This window comes from Entamoeba dispar, genomic scaffold (assembly GCF_000209125.1).
Source record: "Entamoeba dispar SAW760 scf_1105229457799 genomic scaffold, whole genome shotgun sequence".
Lineage (NCBI taxonomy): Eukaryota > Evosea > Mastigamoebida > Endamoebidae > Entamoeba > Entamoeba dispar.
Window position 1 is genome coordinate 27,680 of NW_001852873.1, and position 17,902 is coordinate 45,581.

The 17,902-nt window shown below is 24.3% G+C and overlaps 7 protein-coding genes across 7 annotated transcripts, besides 33 other annotated features; 3 read left to right on the forward strand and 4 right to left on the reverse strand.

The window, feature by feature from the left end:
* Positions 1–511: 511 nt before the first annotated feature.
* Positions 512–553: a sequence feature (AT_rich).
* A 243-nt stretch (positions 554–796) lies between these two features.
* Positions 797–851: a sequence feature (AT_rich).
* Positions 852–957: 106 nt separating this feature from the next.
* Positions 958–989: a sequence feature (AT_rich).
* Positions 990–1,457: 468 nt separating this feature from the next.
* Positions 1,458–1,560: a microsatellite.
* Positions 1,561–1,606: 46 nt separating this feature from the next.
* Positions 1,607–3,973, forward strand: EDI_154120 (xenotropic and polytropic murine leukemia virus receptor xpr1, putative; the record flags this gene model as incomplete). The annotated part of the gene is made up of 1 exon (XM_001733777.1): positions 1,607–3,973. The coding sequence occupies one exon, from the start codon at positions 1,607–1,609 to the stop codon at positions 3,971–3,973; it is 2,367 nt and encodes a 788-aa protein (XP_001733829.1).
* Positions 2,530–2,552: a sequence feature (AT_rich).
* Positions 2,776–2,822: a sequence feature (AT_rich).
* Positions 3,974–4,029: 56 nt separating the features above from the next.
* Positions 4,030–4,084: a sequence feature (AT_rich).
* A 206-nt stretch (positions 4,085–4,290) lies between these two features.
* Positions 4,291–4,436: a sequence feature (AT_rich).
* Positions 4,416–6,090, reverse strand: EDI_154130 (Magnesium transport protein corA, putative; the record flags this gene model as incomplete). The annotated part of the gene is made up of 2 exons (XM_001733778.1): positions 4,416–4,833; positions 4,883–6,090. The coding sequence occupies 2 exons, from the start codon at positions 6,088–6,090 to the stop codon at positions 4,416–4,418; spliced, it is 1,626 nt and encodes a 541-aa protein (XP_001733830.1).
* Positions 5,154–5,202: a sequence feature (AT_rich).
* Positions 5,561–5,630: a microsatellite.
* Positions 5,582–5,723: a microsatellite.
* Positions 5,583–5,631: a microsatellite.
* Positions 6,091–6,153: 63 nt separating the features above from the next.
* Positions 6,154–6,221: a sequence feature (AT_rich).
* Positions 6,222–6,421: 200 nt separating this feature from the next.
* Positions 6,422–6,494: a sequence feature (AT_rich).
* An 80-nt stretch (positions 6,495–6,574) lies between these two features.
* Positions 6,575–6,595: a sequence feature (AT_rich).
* A 116-nt stretch (positions 6,596–6,711) lies between these two features.
* Positions 6,712–6,811: a sequence feature (AT_rich).
* Positions 6,812–6,886: 75 nt separating this feature from the next.
* Positions 6,887–7,537, reverse strand: EDI_154140 (serine/threonine/tyrosine-interacting protein, putative; the record flags this gene model as incomplete). The annotated part of the gene is made up of 1 exon (XM_001733779.1): positions 6,887–7,537. One exon carries the CDS (start codon positions 7,535–7,537, stop codon positions 6,887–6,889), a length of 651 nt encoding a protein of 216 aa, XP_001733831.1.
* A 42-nt stretch (positions 7,538–7,579) lies between these two features.
* Positions 7,580–7,661: a microsatellite.
* Positions 7,662–7,823: 162 nt separating this feature from the next.
* Positions 7,824–7,880: a sequence feature (AT_rich).
* An 89-nt stretch (positions 7,881–7,969) lies between these two features.
* Positions 7,970–8,149: a microsatellite.
* A 29-nt stretch (positions 8,150–8,178) lies between these two features.
* EDI_154150 (protein transport protein SEC23, putative) lies at positions 8,179–10,359 on the forward strand (the record flags this gene model as incomplete). Its single annotated transcript, XM_001733780.1, has 1 exon — positions 8,179–10,359. The coding sequence occupies one exon, from the start codon at positions 8,179–8,181 to the stop codon at positions 10,357–10,359; it is 2,181 nt and encodes a 726-aa protein (XP_001733832.1).
* Positions 10,350–10,385: a sequence feature (AT_rich).
* Positions 10,386–11,894: a repeat region.
* A 265-nt stretch (positions 11,895–12,159) lies between these two features.
* Positions 12,160–12,284: a microsatellite.
* A 184-nt stretch (positions 12,285–12,468) lies between these two features.
* Positions 12,469–12,578: a sequence feature (AT_rich).
* A 219-nt stretch (positions 12,579–12,797) lies between these two features.
* Positions 12,798–12,827: a sequence feature (AT_rich).
* Positions 12,828–12,908: 81 nt separating this feature from the next.
* Positions 12,909–12,961: a sequence feature (AT_rich).
* A 179-nt stretch (positions 12,962–13,140) lies between these two features.
* Positions 13,141–13,161: a sequence feature (AT_rich).
* A 130-nt stretch (positions 13,162–13,291) lies between these two features.
* Positions 13,292–13,314: a sequence feature (AT_rich).
* A 65-nt stretch (positions 13,315–13,379) lies between these two features.
* Positions 13,380–13,817: a repeat region.
* A 27-nt stretch (positions 13,818–13,844) lies between these two features.
* Positions 13,845–14,026: a repeat region.
* A 20-nt stretch (positions 14,027–14,046) lies between these two features.
* Positions 14,047–14,099: a sequence feature (AT_rich).
* A 25-nt stretch (positions 14,100–14,124) lies between these two features.
* Positions 14,125–14,907, reverse strand: EDI_154160 (uncharacterized protein; the record flags this gene model as incomplete). The annotated part of the gene is made up of 1 exon (XM_001733781.1): positions 14,125–14,907. One exon carries the CDS (start codon positions 14,905–14,907, stop codon positions 14,125–14,127), a length of 783 nt encoding a protein of 260 aa, XP_001733833.1.
* A 46-nt stretch (positions 14,908–14,953) lies between these two features.
* Positions 14,954–15,034: a sequence feature (AT_rich).
* Positions 15,010–16,275, reverse strand: EDI_154170 (uncharacterized protein; the record flags this gene model as incomplete). The annotated part of the gene is made up of 1 exon (XM_001733782.1): positions 15,010–16,275. The coding sequence occupies one exon, from the start codon at positions 16,273–16,275 to the stop codon at positions 15,010–15,012; it is 1,266 nt and encodes a 421-aa protein (XP_001733834.1).
* A 249-nt stretch (positions 16,276–16,524) lies between these two features.
* Positions 16,525–16,736: a sequence feature (AT_rich).
* Positions 16,737–16,965: 229 nt separating this feature from the next.
* On the forward strand, positions 16,966–17,902 carry EDI_154180 (uncharacterized protein; the record flags this gene model as incomplete). Its single annotated transcript, XM_001733783.1, has 1 exon — positions 16,966–17,902. A coding segment is annotated over one exon (937 nt), but the record flags the coding sequence as incomplete, so codon positions are not given.
* Positions 17,825–17,893: a microsatellite.

Here is a 17,902-nt window from a genome sequence, read left to right on the forward strand (position 1 = left end):
TAAAGTTCTATTAATCTGTTAAGACAACGAAAAGAGCATGAATCACACCTGGGACCCAACAAAGAATAGTTAAGATGATATTCAAACATAAACTGAATCCACAGTCTGCTTTAATTAATACAGCTAAAGGTGGGAAAATAAAAGCAAGAATTACTAATAATATGCATGAAACACAACCCATTTCTAAGAACCTATTGATTTTATAGTTTGACCAATTAATCTTAGATATTAAAAATTAAGTAAAGAGCCATGGAAAAAAATGATACATTTTGTTATTTATAGCTAAAATAATAGAATAAATAATATGGAAAAACAGTAATAAAAAATAGTAAATGACAAAACAACAGAATTATTTTCTATTCTTTTAATTTGGAGAGACATTTGTTTATGCTCTTTCGTATTAATTGAGAGAAGTCATCGAGGTTAATGTTTTTCTTCACTACTAATTTTTAAGAAACATATGACTCTTATTTATAATTCAATTGATTTATTGGTATTCTTCCATAAGATGATAAATTATATAATTTATTTTTATAATATTAACATATTAATTGAAGGTTATGTTTATATCATACTTATAGAAGTAAAAGAGAAATAGAAAAATTTACATTTTATTCTATACAATTGAAGAATTTAAATAACATAAAAGAAGAGCAAGAAAAGACAAAAATTAACGAAAAAGAAATTTTTATTAAAATGCTAAATGTATATTAATTAAGGATAGTAATAATTTATTTTGAAAGATACAAAGGAAAAGAAAAAAGTTTAAAAAAGAATCCAAGAATATTTCTGTATGAAAATTATAAAATATAGAATTAAATTTATTAATAATAGTTTATAAATATATTATTCATATCTCTTATTTGGAATACTTAATAATAGAATAAAATAATATATTACCATTTTGTGTATTCATTATGAGAAGGAAAATATAGATAGAATTTACATCGAGGAAAGAATTTATTTTTTATTTTAATTCTTTAAAATTTGGAGAAATAATTTTAATCTAAGAATCTATTTTAAATGAAAATACACAACAAGATAAGGATACATAAACCAGAAAAAAAATAAAAAAATACTATGATGATATTAATCATTTTATTAATACAATCTGTTTTATCTGGGTTTTGTACAGGAAAGAAAAATGGTTTTTATTGCACTGATCATATAAATTTTGTTTGGTGTTATGGAACTGATAGTGGCTCGGCTTTGGCTTGTGCTAGTGGAACAAATTGTAAGTGTGGGTATAGTACTTTTAATCCATGTGGATATAGTTTCCAAACAATGACAGATTGTACAGGAACACCAGGAGGTGTTGACGAATCACCAAGTCAGTCTTCAGAAGAACCACCAACAAATGATGGTTATTGTTGATTTCATTTAATCTTAGAAAAGAAATAAAATAGAGAAAGAGACAAGTTAAAAAACAGTTTTAAATTATAATTTTGTTTTTTATGAGAAATAATGGAAAAATAGTGGAAAAAAAACGAAACAAAGAGAAAGAAATGGAAGAAGAAAACAGGAACTTTGGAAGAAAGAATTTGAGAGAGATAGAAAAAACTGATAATTGAATTGAATGAAATTTGCGCAGAAATTCAATGAAGGGATGACAGTAGAGTGGGAAGACCAATATGTTGACTATAATCTATTATGTAGGAAGCTTAATTCAATACAAACTCTAAAAAACCAATTAGGAGATATGCAACATGAAGTTGAGGATATTGTCATTGAAATGAGTGATGAGTCTAATAGCGGTAAAGAAGATAATTCAACAGAACCACAAAGTCCAGGTGGACAATTTTGTGAAGAGGGAGGAGAAGGAGATTATACATTATTAACAACTAAAATTGCTACAGAAGAACAAAATTTTTGGAAAGAATTTGATTTTAATATAGAAAAGATTGATGTTTTCTATTGTGATAGATTAAAAGAGTCATGTAGGTTTATTAATGATTTTTATGACCGTCTAATGGCATTTGGACTTGTTGATCCAAAACAACATAAAAAAGAAAAATTCCAACCAATTTATAAACAATTAGTAGCTCATGAAAAAAAAGGAATTAAAAAGGTATTAAAATATAATAATGGGGATTTAGAGATTTCTAGAGAAAATAAAAGAAATCAAAGAAAAAGTTTAAAAATTGCTGCTAGTATGTTTCAAGAAACAGAAGAAGTTGGAGGTTCATTAGATGTAATTGATTTAGCAGCATCAACACTAAAACATTCAAGGTCTAGAAGAGGAACTATTTCAAGAGAAGGATCTAATAGCTCAGATTCAAAAAAGAAAGGAAGTTCTACTATTAGTAGTGAAGAAGATAGTACAGATTCTACTGTAAAAACTAATGAAGGAAGTGAAGAAGGAGATAAAAGTGATAATAATGAAGGTGTTTATGAAGAAGATTTTTTAGATTTAGAAAAAGAACATAGTGAAATATCAAGAAGAAAAAGAAATAAATTAAGAACAGCAGCAGAAGAATATTATAGAGGATTATTATTAATGCAAAATTTTTGTTCATTAAATAATGAAGCAATTATTAAAATATTAAAAAAAAGTGATAAAATAACTGGATATGAAAGAATGGAAACAATTAAGGATGAAATTCTTGAAAGTACTAAGTTTTATAAAATGGTTGAACTTAAAATTCTTATAGAAGAAACTGAGAAATTATTTCAAGACGCTTTTCATGAAACAAATAGATTAAATCAATTTAAAATTAATTCACAAGATATTAATCCAATGAGATATTGGAGAATTGGAGTATTATTTGGTGGTACAATTTATGTTATAATATTACTTATTATAAAAATAATTAGTTATTATACAAGTATTAAACAATCAGATGATCAATTATTAAATACATTATCTATTAAAAAACTTACAGAAAAAGAAATTCTTTCAATAATTAATATGACAAGAGCATTTTTATTATTTTCTTTATTACAAATTTATTGGGGTATTGACATGTATATTTACCGTAGAGTAAGAATTAATTATCCATTTATTTTTGATATGCAAAAAAGAAAATACAATTATATTCATGCAATAGAATCAGGAATTACACAAATATTATTAACAACTACATGTTTATATTGTATGATGATTTGTTTATCACCACCTTATGGATTTGAATTTTTAAATAATATTCCTTATTGGATTTTTCCATTAATTAATGTATTAATATTAACTATCGTATTTATTATAAAACAAATTAGACATTCTTGGGTTATTAAAGTTATCTTTAGAATTATCAGTGCTCCTTGGAAAAAAGTTTATTTTAAAGACTTTTGGATGGCTGATCAAATGACTTCTATTTCACCATTTTTTAGTGATTATATCTTTTGTATAACTTTCTTTATTGTAGGGTGGATTACTAATAATGATTCAGACTCTGAATTTGGTGGTGTAAAAATGTTAGATTATACTAAATTTATTAACCCAATTTTTGCATGTATTCCTCCAATGTTTCGTTTTCTTCAATGTTTTCGTTCAGCAAGAGATTCTGGAAATATGTATCAATTAGCTAATGCTGGAAAATATTTTGTTTCTATTTGTAATGGAATTGGTGGAGGAATACGTTCTTTATATAAAACAGTAACAGTACCAATTTATATTTTTCTTAATTTATGTAATTCAATTTATTCAGGTACTTGGGATATTTTAATGGATTGGGGGTTGATGAGAAAAAAGTATAATTTCCTTAGAAAGAAAACTTTGTATTATAAATGGATTTATCCTATCGCAATTGCTGTTGATATTACTCTTCGTTTTGGCTGGACTATTAATATCATTTTATTATATGTTGCTTGGTTTGATGAAAATAAAATTGTTCGAGAATGTATTGTTGTTATTATTAGTATTATTGAAGTAACTAGAAGAGGAATTTGGAATGTTTTTAGAGTTGAATTTGAAATGACTAATAATATGGATAAGTTTAGAGCTACAAAAGAAATTCCATTACCAGTGCCTGATTAAAAACGGTATAATAAAATGTATTATTTCAAATATTACCGTTTCAATTATTACATTGCTATAATTAAAATATCAATTTTATCAAAATATTTTTATTTTTCTTTAAAATATTTAGAGTTAAAACTCTTTTTAATTCTATTAATTCTTTCATTTTTCTCAAAACAAAAAATAAAATAAAAAGTATCGTTTTTTTTGCAGTTATTAATAGAGTGTGAATAAATGTTAAGTGAAATAAAAAGTAACTAATACTCACAACAAAATGGATAAAACGTTTGTTTTATTAAAGTAATAAAACAAACAAGAACATTTTAATCATTCTGAATATATAATTAATTTTATAATAAAAAATATATATTTAATAATTAATTATTAAAGTAATCAAAATAATAAAAGGAAAATAAAAGAATAAAAGAGTTAATTATAATTCATTTTCAAAAGAATAAAATTAATACCATTTTAATTTTTTGAATACAATTTGTTGTAAAACTAAAACTATTAAACAAATTACCATTACTAAAAAGAAATAACGAGAATCTCTTTCATCAACTAAATCTGTTTGCCAAGGTACACGTATATTACAACCAAATGTATTAACAACAAAAGTAATTGGAAAGAATATTAAAGAAATAAAATTGAAAACCTGAATATATTTACTAGTTTCTCTATCAGTACGAGTAGATTCTATTGTTAGTCGAACATTATATAGTCCAAAACTAAAAGTATTTAATTCTTTAATAATTTTAAAACGTTGATAAACACTTCCAAAATCATAATAAGCATCTCTAAGCATAACTTCAAAGCTATCTTTAATCATTTTAAAAGTATTTTTATGACTTGAACGAATAAGAAATTTTAACATAGTTCTAAAAATAAGAATTAGATAAAAAGGATCTAAATAAAAATAGAACAAACTTTTTAGATTGTAAACAACTCAGAATTGTATCAATTTTCTTTTCTAAAATATCACTTCTTGCAATAAAACCTAATTGTTCTTTTTTTAAAACATGAAATTGCATATTTTGTTGTATTTCAGTTTCATCATTAATAATTCTAACCCAATCAGCAAATTGCATAATAGATTGATGAAGAATTTCAAATAAAACAAGTTCAGGATTACATTCTTTAGGATTAACGTTTTGAACTTTAACAATATCAAATACTCTATCATGTTTTTGATGAAAAGTAATAATAATTTTCTTTTTAATAGTAATTCTAGTATTTTTAATTTTTAACAAATCAGTTAAAGGTTGATATTCAACATTTTTTATTAATATTTCATAATATTGTGGATATATTAATACAGCCTCTCTTTGATCTTCATCTAACCATCTTTGTAATGATAAAAAATGTAAATGAAATAATAATCCTATTGCAACCATTACTTCTTTACTTGGATTTGAAATATCTATCCAAAGAAAATGATTTTCTATTTTACTATTTGAGTTTTTACATTGAATACAATAATTTTTTAATTGTTGAATATTCCAAACCGTTTTATTTATACGTTCTCCAATAACATTTATTTGATCATTTGAATTCCAAATACTTTCATTATTTCCAATTTCAATAACTTTTTCACATGGTGGGAAATAATCATTTAATTCTTCATCAATTTTATTATTATTTATATTTTTATTTGTTTTAATTCTTTCATTTATTTTACTTGTTAAATCTGGTGTATTTAATCTCATTTGATCAAATTTTTTTTGTTGTTGTCTAAGAAATTTGTTTATTTCATCTTCTTTTCCTTTGTAGTTATGAACATTCATTGGAATATTGATTTTCCTTTTTTCATTTATCCCTTCATTTTTGTTATTCATAACATTATTTATTATTATTCCTCCTATCGGTTCTTCTTTTTCAATTTTATTATGTTCTTCAATTATATCCATTTTCATTTTATTTATTTCATTTTGTATCGCAATCCTTTTCTTTTTTTTCTTTTTTTGTATCTCATCTTCACTTGATGATGACGATGTACTTTCATCATCACCTCCTTCTTCTTCTGAATCAATGTCATCTTCAATTAATCGGTGTTTCTTTCTTGGAGTTGGAGTGTGGATAGGTATTTTTTTTTCTTCATTAAGAAGAAGAAAATTATCTTTTTTTTCTAAAGACATTTTATTTGATTTTAAGTTTTGTTTTGTTTTTTTTTAAAGAGTGAAAAAAAATTCTTTTGAAACTTTTTTATATCATTATTTTTTATTAATACTTAATTCTATTAGTTTTATATATTATTTTCTTTAAATTAGAAGTGCAAAGTATTAATTTTTTTAATAATCCAACATACTTTAACAAAATGATATTTATTTCTTATATGTAAATAAAGTGATATTTATTACTAACAATTTTTTTGTTTATTTCCTCAATATTCTCCTTAGTTTTATTATTTATTAAGAAAGTATCTTAAAGAAATAAAATATCTTAATTTTCCTTAATATAGTTCTTCTGTTAATTTAAAAATAATTCTTAATAATTAATTTTAATTTCTTTTAATAATTTTAATTTATTGTAAATAAATAATCAATGATTTCTTATTTAATTGGTCATAATTCTTTTTTTTTGAGTAGACAAAAAATTTATTTTGAGTACTTTTTAAAAGAGATTTATTTATATTAATAATATCAAAATTCATTAAGAAGAAGTAGGTTGTTAGTTTTCATTTTCTATATAAATATTTTTTATAGTTTCTTCTCAATTTATTATTGAAGCGTGAATTTATTTTACAATAAATTCACAACAAAAAAATTAAAATAATACTAAATGAAATATACAAATAAAATCATTCATACTGTTTTTTGTAAAAGTTTTTATTTATTTTTTAATTTCAAAAAAAAAAAAGAAAGACAAAAGAAGTTGAATTAAATGTACAGAAAGGATTAAAAATATGATTTTTTTTATGTAAGTACATAAAATTTAAGCATTCATATTAACAACAGCCATTCTTGGTTGATCTTTTATGGCTTTTTCATAAGAAAAGCCACTTGAAACAAAAGCATTCCATAATGCATAAGTTGGTATTTCCCTATATAATGAATTTGTTCTATCTAATAAATCCCTTACAAATAATCTATTACTTTTAGAATCTTTAATACCTAATTTCAATTGAAATTCATACAGTTGAATAATAAATCCTGGATTAGGACATATAATTTCTCTTCTTTCTTTAGTATAAAGATATGCATCTCTAATACACCAATCATTACTTTTCATTAAAAAGGCAATAACCGCAGAAGCTGAACGTGACATACCAACTTCACAATGAACTAATACTTTTCTACCTTCTTTCATCATTTCTTCAATAAATTCAATAGATTCTTCTAAACTCTTTTGTAATAAAAAGAAAAAGCTATCTTGAATATGAAGGTGTTTAGAAATAACACCATCAGGGTAATTAATGTTATTAGTAGTTAATGATAAAACAGCACTAATATCATATTCTCTATAAATATTAGGTTTCATAGCAGTAATTCTAGATGTTAAGAATAAATTAGGTAATATTTCTGAAACCTTTTGAACTTCTTTTTGGATTTCGTTTCGAGATGGTCTTGAAGGTTTGTTTCCCATTATTATCAATCAAGATTAGATCTTTTCATTTTATGCTTTCCATTTATTTTAATTCTTATTTTTTATTTTTATTTTACGGGTTTTTGTTTTGATTTACTCATTTTTCTTTTCATATTTTCTTTTTGAAAAGTAATTATAGCTCATTATTAATTTTTTTATAGTTTTTCTTTAGTTATTCTAAAAGATGCAATTTTCGAATCTTAGGTTTTTTCTGGTTAATGTTCCATTTTTCTCTTTCATCTTAGATTATTTGTTTTTAAGTTTTTTATTCAATTTTTGAACCTTCTAATTTATTAATTTTTCTAGTTTTTTATTATTTAATATATTATTAAATAAAAAATTTGAAAAGTGATTGACTTATGATAATTCTTTTTCAAAATACACTTTTTGCATCTTTTTCTAAAGTTGTGAATAATTCTAATAAACTGTTTTATAAAACACAAAGAAAACTAATAAATCAAAATAAAAAATGAAAAATTAAAAAAGAATAAAAAAAAATATTTTTTTATTTAAAAGATATTCAAAAACGAAAATGAAACGAAGGAAAAGTGAAAATTAAGAAATGATAAATTATATTAAAATAATAGTAAATTATATTAAAAAAAAATGAAAAAGAGAACTAAGAATATAAGAAAGTGGTGATGAATATTGATCAAATTGAAGAACAAGATGGAGTTAGATTAACATGGAATGTTTGGCCATCTACCAAAGGAGAGGCACAAAAATATCTTGATATTCCATTAGGACTTGTTTATCAACCATTACATGGAAATATTTCAACAAACAATCAATTAGAATTAAATCAAAGTTATAGAATTCAATGTCAATGTGGTTGTTATATTAATCCATGGTGTTCAAGAGACACTTCTATTTGGGTATGTCCAATTTGTAATTCAAGATACCCACTACCACCAGATTCAAGAACATATTCATCTACTACTATTGAATATGTCTCACTTCAACACACCCCTCAAGACACCTCTTTGTTATTTGTTATTGATACTACTGCACCACAAAATGAATTAGATGCCCTAAAAACAACAATAACTTTAGCATTAGCCTCTGTACCATCAAATGTATTTGTTGGTTTAATTGTTTATGGTAAACATATTTCAGTTTATGATATGTCTTCACAACAATGTCCACGTGCTTATGTTCTTTCTGGTTCTAAATCATATACAGCAGTTCAATTAACATCAATTTTATCTACTAAAGTTATTAATCAATTACTTGCTCCATTAAGTGAATGTGAATTGACATTTATGTCAATTTTAGATGATTTAACTCATGATGAATGGCCTGTGAGTGAAGGTCATAGACCATTAAGATGTAATGGATCTGTTATAAGTGTTGCTAGTTCATTACTTGAAAGTCGTAATGTATGTGGAACAATAGAATTCTTTATTACAGGGCCATGTACTTTTGGACCAGGAATGATTGTATCAGATGATCTTAAAGAACAAATGAGAACACATGCTGATATTACTCAGGAAAGAGTAAAATATCTTTTAAATGCTGAAACGTATTATAAAGAAATTGCCAGTAGATTAAATGAAAAGAGTATCAGTTGTAATATTTTTGCATGTTCTATGGATCAAATTGGAATATTAGAAATGTCTAGTTTATGTCAAATGACTAATGGATATATTACTATGTATGAATCTTATATACATGAAACTTTATCTGAAACATTACAACGAATGTTACAAGGAGAGGATACTTTAAATAATAAATATTGTTATAGTATTGAAGTATACTGTAGTAAGGAAATTAAACCACGTTCATGTATTGGACATGTTTCAACAAGTGAAAGTAAAGAAAGATATTCTTCATTATTATCATTACCAGAAGAATTTGGTGTACCAGGAAATAAATTTAAAACATCAACAGTTGATCCACATTCATCATTTGTATTTTTATTTGATATAGTTAATCCTGATACTAATCCATTAGACTCAAATCGTCAAGGTGTTATTCAACTTGTTAGTAAGTATATGGATACTCTTGGAAGAAGATATATTAGAGTTACTACAATCTGTAGGTTATTCACATCTATTAGTTCAGAAGGGCTTAATAGAATGTCTGCTGGATTTGATCAAGAAACAGCTGCTGTTGTCATGGCAAGATGTGCTAGTTTTAAAGCTGATGCAGAAAGTGGAAGAGATGCTATGAGGTGGTTAGATAGAGCATTACTAAGAACATGTAATAAATTTGGAGAATTTAGAAAAGATGATCCAAGTTCGTTTAATTTAAATTCTAACTTTTCTATATTACCACAATTTATGTATCATTTAAGAAGAAGTCACTTCTTACAAGTTTTTAATTGTTCGCCAGATGAAACAAGAACATTTAGAACTGCACTAATGAGAGAAAATGTTATTAATTCACTTACAATGATTCAACCAACATTAGATTGTTATAAAGTTGGACAAGAGGCGAAACCAGTATTACTATCCATGCAGTCAGTAGAATCTGATTCAATTTTATTACTTGATACTTTCTTCTATATTGTCGTTTTTAGAGGAGAGGCTGTCGCTGATTGGATGAAACAGAAATTAGAGGAACAACCTGAGTATGCTGGTTTAAAAGAGTTTTATAAAAAACCAGAAGAAGATGCGAAAGAAATTGCAAAAGAGCGTATTCCATCTCCTAGAATATATGTTTGTAATAGATACTCTGGTCATCAAAGATTTTTAATGACTATTCTCGATCCTGCTGTTACTCCTGGTCAAAACCAAAAAGACATTATCGTCACTGAAGATGTCACTTTGAAAGTGTTTATGGAACACCTTAGAAGACTTTCAGTCAAAGGAAATATTTAATCAATTTTTTTTTTGATTAATTTTTTTTATATATTATTAAAAATTATGCCTTGTTATTTAATGATAAATAGAAGTATATAAAATTATGACATTTCCAAAACATATGATAATATTAATCATCAATAGGTTAAACATTGTTTAATTTACTTTAACATCCCATTAGTTGTAATTAAAAGTATATTATATATATTAAATAACACACAATTATATTTATATTATATTCAATAAAATGTTGGTATAATTAATATAGAAAGAGGAATAATACAAGGTGATAGTTTATCTCCATTATTATTTGTATTATCTATTGATATATTATCTAAATAATTAGATAAACAAATTAATAAGTTATCTATTAAAATGAATGGAGAAGAAAAACAAGTATAATTAAACCACATATTATATATTGACGATTTAAAGATAATAACTAACAGCCTCGAAGAAATGGAAAAAGCCCATAAATTAACAAATGAAATATTTAATAGAATATGATTAAAAATAAATATAGAAAAGAGTTTGGTAATGAATAATATCAATGGTCAGATAAATGGAGAATCAACAGAATTACCAAGAGTAACTAATGATAACCCTTATAAATATCTTGGTATTGAAATAAGAGATAAAATAAATATTAATAAATATTATACAAGAATATTACATGATGTATCTTCTATTCTATCATCATTAAATATTATGAAATATACCAGTCTCAATACAATTAGAAAGATTAATAATGATATAATCTCAAAATTAAGATATTGATTCTGTATTATCAAATGGAAACTTAGTGAGTTTGAGAATATAGATAAACAAATAAGAAAATCATTGATACAACTTCAACTATACAGTAGAAACATCCCTAAAAGTAGATTATATGTTACAATAAATGAATTAGGAATGGGATTAATGTCAGCACGAGATGAATGATGTAAAGAAATAATAAGAATATATTTAAAATATAAATGGAGATCAAACACAGAAATAGGAGAAATGATAGAAACAGTAAAAGAGAATCAAATTGAATAATTAAAAGAATGAAGAGAGTATTTGGTAAGAAGATTAATTTCAATGAATTAATGAATATAATACAGTTAAACGAAATAAAACATGATGTAAACAAAGTATTTGAATTTGTAACAAATAAAATAAATGAAAGATATTTAAATGAATTGAAAGAAATGAAGTGAATATATAAGAAATGTAAATTATATATTTAATATTATGAAATTAACAGTAACCACATGGAGGTCATTAAATATAAAAAGAAATGTATTCCTCCAAGTAGTAAAAATGCAAGAACGAGTAACTATGAGAGGAAATATTAAATCTAAAATACTTCATATTGATATATTAAAATATTGTAAACATTGTCCTAACACAATTCCATCTATTAATCATATTTTGTTAGGATGTCATGTAATGAAGAAGAATCAAATATTAAAACACGATTATGTATGTAAACAAATATATAAACATATATTAATTACCTATTTTAATGAATTTGATGAAATAGATTTTATGCTCCAAATAAGTGTATTGTAGTGAGGTAAATTGGTTGTACAATTACACATTAGAGGCTATGAACTCTTTTAGAAGACTTTCATAGATTGTTCTATATTTATTAATAACACATAATTATTGTCTTTTGAATTTCTTACTAATAGGTTTCTTGTTCTTTATTTTATATTTTCTGACGATATTTTTTAAAATTTCTTTTGTAAAAATTATTCAATTGATTAGTTTTGTTGTGATACTTTTTTCTTTTTTATTTACTTTTCTTCCTAGTTTATTCTTTGTTCTATCTTTTTATTTTCTTTTATTTATATATTCATTATTCCTTACTTATTTCTTATTTTATTCTTATTATTATTTTATATTTCTGTTATCTCATTATTATATTCTTTCTTGTTCTTATTTATTTTCATTTTATTAGATATTTTGTGTTTTGTTGGTTATTTGTATACTTTATTCATTACATTTCTTATTTCTCATATCTTTTTCATTTTTAATACGTATGATATTTCAAATATATTAAATATGGATAAATGAAATAGATGAAATTAAATTAGTATATAGTGTATTCATTTTTATTATAAGATCATCAAAAGTTTGTTATTTATTTTATATTGATTATTTTTTATTTCTATTTATCATTTTATTATATCATATCTGTCACTTCTAATTTCAATTAAAATATCAAATAATTATTTAAATTATATTATCAAATATCCATTTCATATTGAATTCATAATTCATAAATAAGAAGTATTTAAATATCAAATTCAATTTATACATTTCGTTCATTGTTGAATATTCTAACAAAATAATCTCTATTAAAATTCTATATGATAATATACATTGAAACAGCATATAATCAAGAAGAAAGTGTAGAAGTTAAAAATACAATTAAGAAGTCATTTTGTGAATGTAATAATAAAGAGAATATTTATAAAAATTTTCATTATTTTATTCTTTTGTACATTCTTGAGATATTAATACTGATTTATTGTTCTATTTGGTACCTATGGTGCAATAATATGATAAGGTATTAGTTTTAATAAAATTGTATAAATTAGTTATTAGAAAAATAATAATATAAAATAAACAGACATTTTGAGAGTAGATAATTATAATTTCAAGAGATATGAAATATAAAATGAATGAGGAGATGAAAATTCTATTTTCTTTGACTTATCAGAAATATGTGCAGTAAATGAACAAATATGAACAATGAGAACACATCGTTGAACTTCTTTTATTAGTTCAGGAATGAGAATATGTTTCATTAAATATAAAAAAATAATTCAGTTGTAACAAATCATTTTCTCTAGTACATTAAACAAATATTACCAATCAATAAATTGTTGATAATTTAATGCTTCATCAATAATACTTATTTGTTTCTTGCGTCAACATATTGGATAAATCCATTTTCATAATTATTTATTAAAAATTATAGATTTAAGTATGATAATTTCTTAATTCCTCAATCTGTGTTTATTTTTTTCTTTTGTTTAATAATATTCGTGTTCTTTCAATATGTTCTTCTTCATCTTTCTCAGATTCTTCTATTATTTTGTTCATTTGATTCTTTATTATTCTAGTGTTTTAATTGTTTCTTGACTTTTTTCTATTATTAGTTTTCTTCTTCTTTCTGTTTCATCAATCCTATCAATTATTCCTTCTCCTCTTTTAATAGCTTCTGAATATGTTTCATCTGGTTTTATTTCAAATATTTCATTTTTAATACTTCCTATATAATAATGATAATGTTTATTAATATCATCATTGATTGTTGAATATTTGGAAGTGTTTCTATTTCTTCTTTAAAGAAATGAGAGTTCTTGTTTATTAACTCTTCCATTTTAATTTAATTAATATCAGATTAAAATTAGATGATTAAATAATTAAATACACGTTTATAACACATCATTTTATTTATTATTTTATCATTCTATTAACCAATATTTAGTAAATACTGAGGACATGAGATTAACAAAAGAACTGAAAATTGAAATTAGAAACATAAAAGAAGTCATGAAATATTTTCTTTGTTACAAGAACCAAACACACTCTGTAGAACTACTAGACATTATTAATGTGATTTAATTAGTCTCACCTGAGTCAAGAACATAAAAACCAATTCTATCAGTACTTAATTAATTTTTTTATTGTTGCTAAGAAATAACCATTTAAATGTTTTTTTCAAAATAACAAAAAAATATTTTAATAAATGAAAATATCAAATTCAGTAAACCAGTAATTCTATTACTGAGAAGCAAAAAACATAGATTTAATCGATCCAAATAATGACCTTTTTAAAGGGTGTTTTTCGTAATACCTCTCAGCCAAATAACCATAAACTGATGACAAGCAAACATTTAGTAGAAGTTGAGTACATATTCCATGGGTAAGAAGTGATGGAGAAAAACCAGTGGAATAGTTGTGAATAGAACGAACAAGAAGAACATCAAATGGGTATGAAAGAAGTGTTCCAACCATTGATGAAATAGCATTAGTTTTTATCAAACTATTTGAAGAGAAGTATTTAGTGTTTTGTAGTTTAAGAGAAGTGAATGAGTGTGATGTAGAATATGTAATATTTCTTAATATATTCCAGTATAATGGAATTATAGGAATATTAAGTGGTCGAGGAATGGCATATTTAATATCTTTTATATTAATATCAGAGCAACAACGAGTTCGATTAATTATTTCAAGATAAGTAAAAGGGAATGACGTTATCGTTGAAAGTGAAGTAACTGCAAGTTGTTTACAAAGAGAAATTTTGTGAGTTTGTTTTTCTTTTTCAGTTAATAAGAGTCTGATCGCTAGTTGTTCACTTATAGTTAATGGAACTGCGTTTATAATAGAACAAGGAAGGGATTTAAACAAAGAATTCTTTCTTGCAAGGAAAGACATATTACTCCAAGTTGATAATCCATTAATTTGTGAGCATGTCAAAGCAGCTTGAAATGGAGTTGTAAGTGGTTTTTCGATTATAAATTGGGTTAAAGTACCACCGATATGACTGAGGTAGTGTGAAAACATCAAAAAGAATAGAAAGATTAAGTTCATAATTTCATGAAACTACAAGAATATAATAAAGTTATTAAAAAACTAACTAAAATTGATAATAATAACAAAATAATATTATTGATGTTTAAATAATATAAATCTTAGTTCTAAAACATTGTTGAGATATACCATATTAGTGCATTTAATTTCACTTAATGGAACGTTATTTGATTCATTTAAATAGTTAGTGTACAATGTATGTAAGTGATTTGATTGTAAGCCAACTTTGAATTGAATTTCAGGAGAAACAGCATTAAAATAATTCATTAAAATACCATAAGATGGTGAAATAAAATCATTAATTTCAAAGGAAAATAATGAAGGAAAAGGAGAGTTAGTCCAATCAATATCGTTTGTGTTTAATTGGTGATTAAGTGTACCTTGAATGATTTCGATTTGAGTTGAAGGTTGTAGTGTTAATCTTGTGTGTTTCATGAATGAACGAAATAAATGAAAGAAGACAAGACCTCCTTTAATTTTCTCTGGAGTTATTTTCTTGATGGCATTAGTGTATTGTTTAATAAATTTCAAGACATCAACACTTGATTTAGAAGCATTAGCAATTGAAGACAATAACGTCATTAAAGAAAACCATTGAGATAAATACATACTATAGAGTTTATTTTGTGAGCAATGATTGACTGATTCTAATAACTCTTTTGATAATGCTAAAGCAACTAACTCACTACGAGCAAGACTACCTACTCTTGATTTGATTTGAGATAATGACACAAGCAATCTAATATCATTATTATCACCAATCTTATTTATTTCCTTTTCTAGCTCTTCATCTTTACATTGAATTAAATCTACTTCAGTATAGAGAGAATTAGCATGAATTGATAATGGTTTATAAATTAAATCATCAAGAAAATCACCACAAATAATAGTAGAAGAATCTAACTTTTTTATTGGTAGAATGGTATGAAGATAATATTGAAGAAGTAACTCTGGAGAGAGGACAACATCATCGATGTCAGTTACCAGTTGTTTTCCAAATACATTGTTTAATGAAATAATGATGATTGTTAAAGGCAAAGATAGTTGTAACACTATTTTAACAAAACATGTTCCAACTCTTCTTCCATAAAACGAAGGTGTTTCATAATATTCTGAGTGAATAATTTTAAATGGTGAGGACACTGAGATTTCATTAGTAGAATAAATATTATCAAAAGGAAATGAAGAAGGTTTACCATGAATGTAAATGTTGATTTTCTTCTTTGACTTATCCTCAATGAATTTGTTTGGTGTTCTCATGTCATATAAACAAATATTATATTCATTTATTTGTGATGGTTGTTGTAATTGTATATGTTTGATAGTTCTAAAGAAATTCATTTTATCTTTAAACTTTTTTTAAGTTCTGTTTTTTATTAAAAATACAATTTTAACACATCAAAAGAAAATATGATGGTATCTTTTCATTGTTATTGTCACAATGAGTATTTGTTTTGTATTTACATTAATGCTACTTATAAATAAGAATGTTTTTATGAAAAATGTATTTGTCATGAAAGACAAAAATAATTTAGTATAACTATTAAATGAAAGAGTATTATCTATTCTATCAAGAATAAAGTGAGTTTGATTTTATTATAAAAATTGATAAGAATAAATCATCAATATAAATGAATTTATCAAAATTAATTAAACAATTGAAAAATTGAAATAACATTATTTTTAGGATTTTTGTCAAAAAAAAAAGCTATAAAAAACTATAAACAAAATTAATAATAAATAAAAAATAATTACCCATAATTTCTAATAATAATAAGAAAGATTAGATAAATTAATAAAAAGAAAAAGAATATTGGGATCCACTTCGGTGGAAATCCCATAAAATTGGAACAATACAGAGAAGATTAGCATGGCCCCTGCGCAAGGATGACACGCTCATACGAGAAGTTAAAAAGTTTTTTTTTGCTATTTTGATAACTTGTGTTGATTAAAAAGAAATAAAAATGTTCTTCAAAGAAGTTGAATTGAAAAAAAATCTAAAAACTTGAAAAAATAAAACTAAGAAAGTCAATGTTTAGTTGGTTTTTCCGTAAAAGTACTCCAGTTGAATTAAGAACTGCATTTGTTGATGATCACACATGGGTTGCCGAATTGAATTCTGGTGATCAACTTCAAACAGTTAAAGAGTTGTTTGCATCTACATTTGATTCAGACAATTTTGTTGTTATTGATGAAGATAAGTCAGTTACTGCTTTGTTGAGTGGAGATGAAAGATATCAATGCACATTAACATTTGGATATAATGGAGATAATAGAAGAATTGCAGTAATTTCATACATTGATTCAGAAGATGAAGATATTGTTAAACCAACGATCAACGCTTTTGCATTAGAGATGGAGAATTATTCATTACTATTTGAACAACCAATTAAAGAACAAAAACCAATTGAAAACTGTATGGTTCCAATGAAAGAAGTTATCTATGAAAGAGATATTATTATTGACGAAGATGGAAGTTCAATAAGTGTAATGTTAAGAGAGAATGTTGACCTTAAGAAGATGCTAAGTAAAATTGGAAAATTGGCTAAAGACAAATATCTTCTTGAAGCTAAAACTGGTAATGGTAAATTAGAGTTCTGTGAAAAAGGAAATGAAACGTTTAAAATTATTGTCCAAATTGGTAGAAATAATGACAAACAACGTGTTATGGCATTAACCGCAAGTGAGAAGAGAGTATATTGGAAAGAATTCTCTGAAGCAATTGTTAGTTTGTTAATGAAAGGAAAGTGTCTTAGCAGTTATGCCGTCACTGCTACACTAAGAAAGAACTTACGTAATACTGCTAAGCCTGTTACTAATGTCACTGAAGATAAACAACCAAAAGAAGAAAAGAAAGAAGAAGTCCATATTAATATTGAAACTACTCCTAAAGAAGAAAAGAAAGAAGAGGTAAAAGAAGAAAAGAAAGAAGAAGTAAAAGAAGAAAAGAAAGAAGAAGTGTCAAATC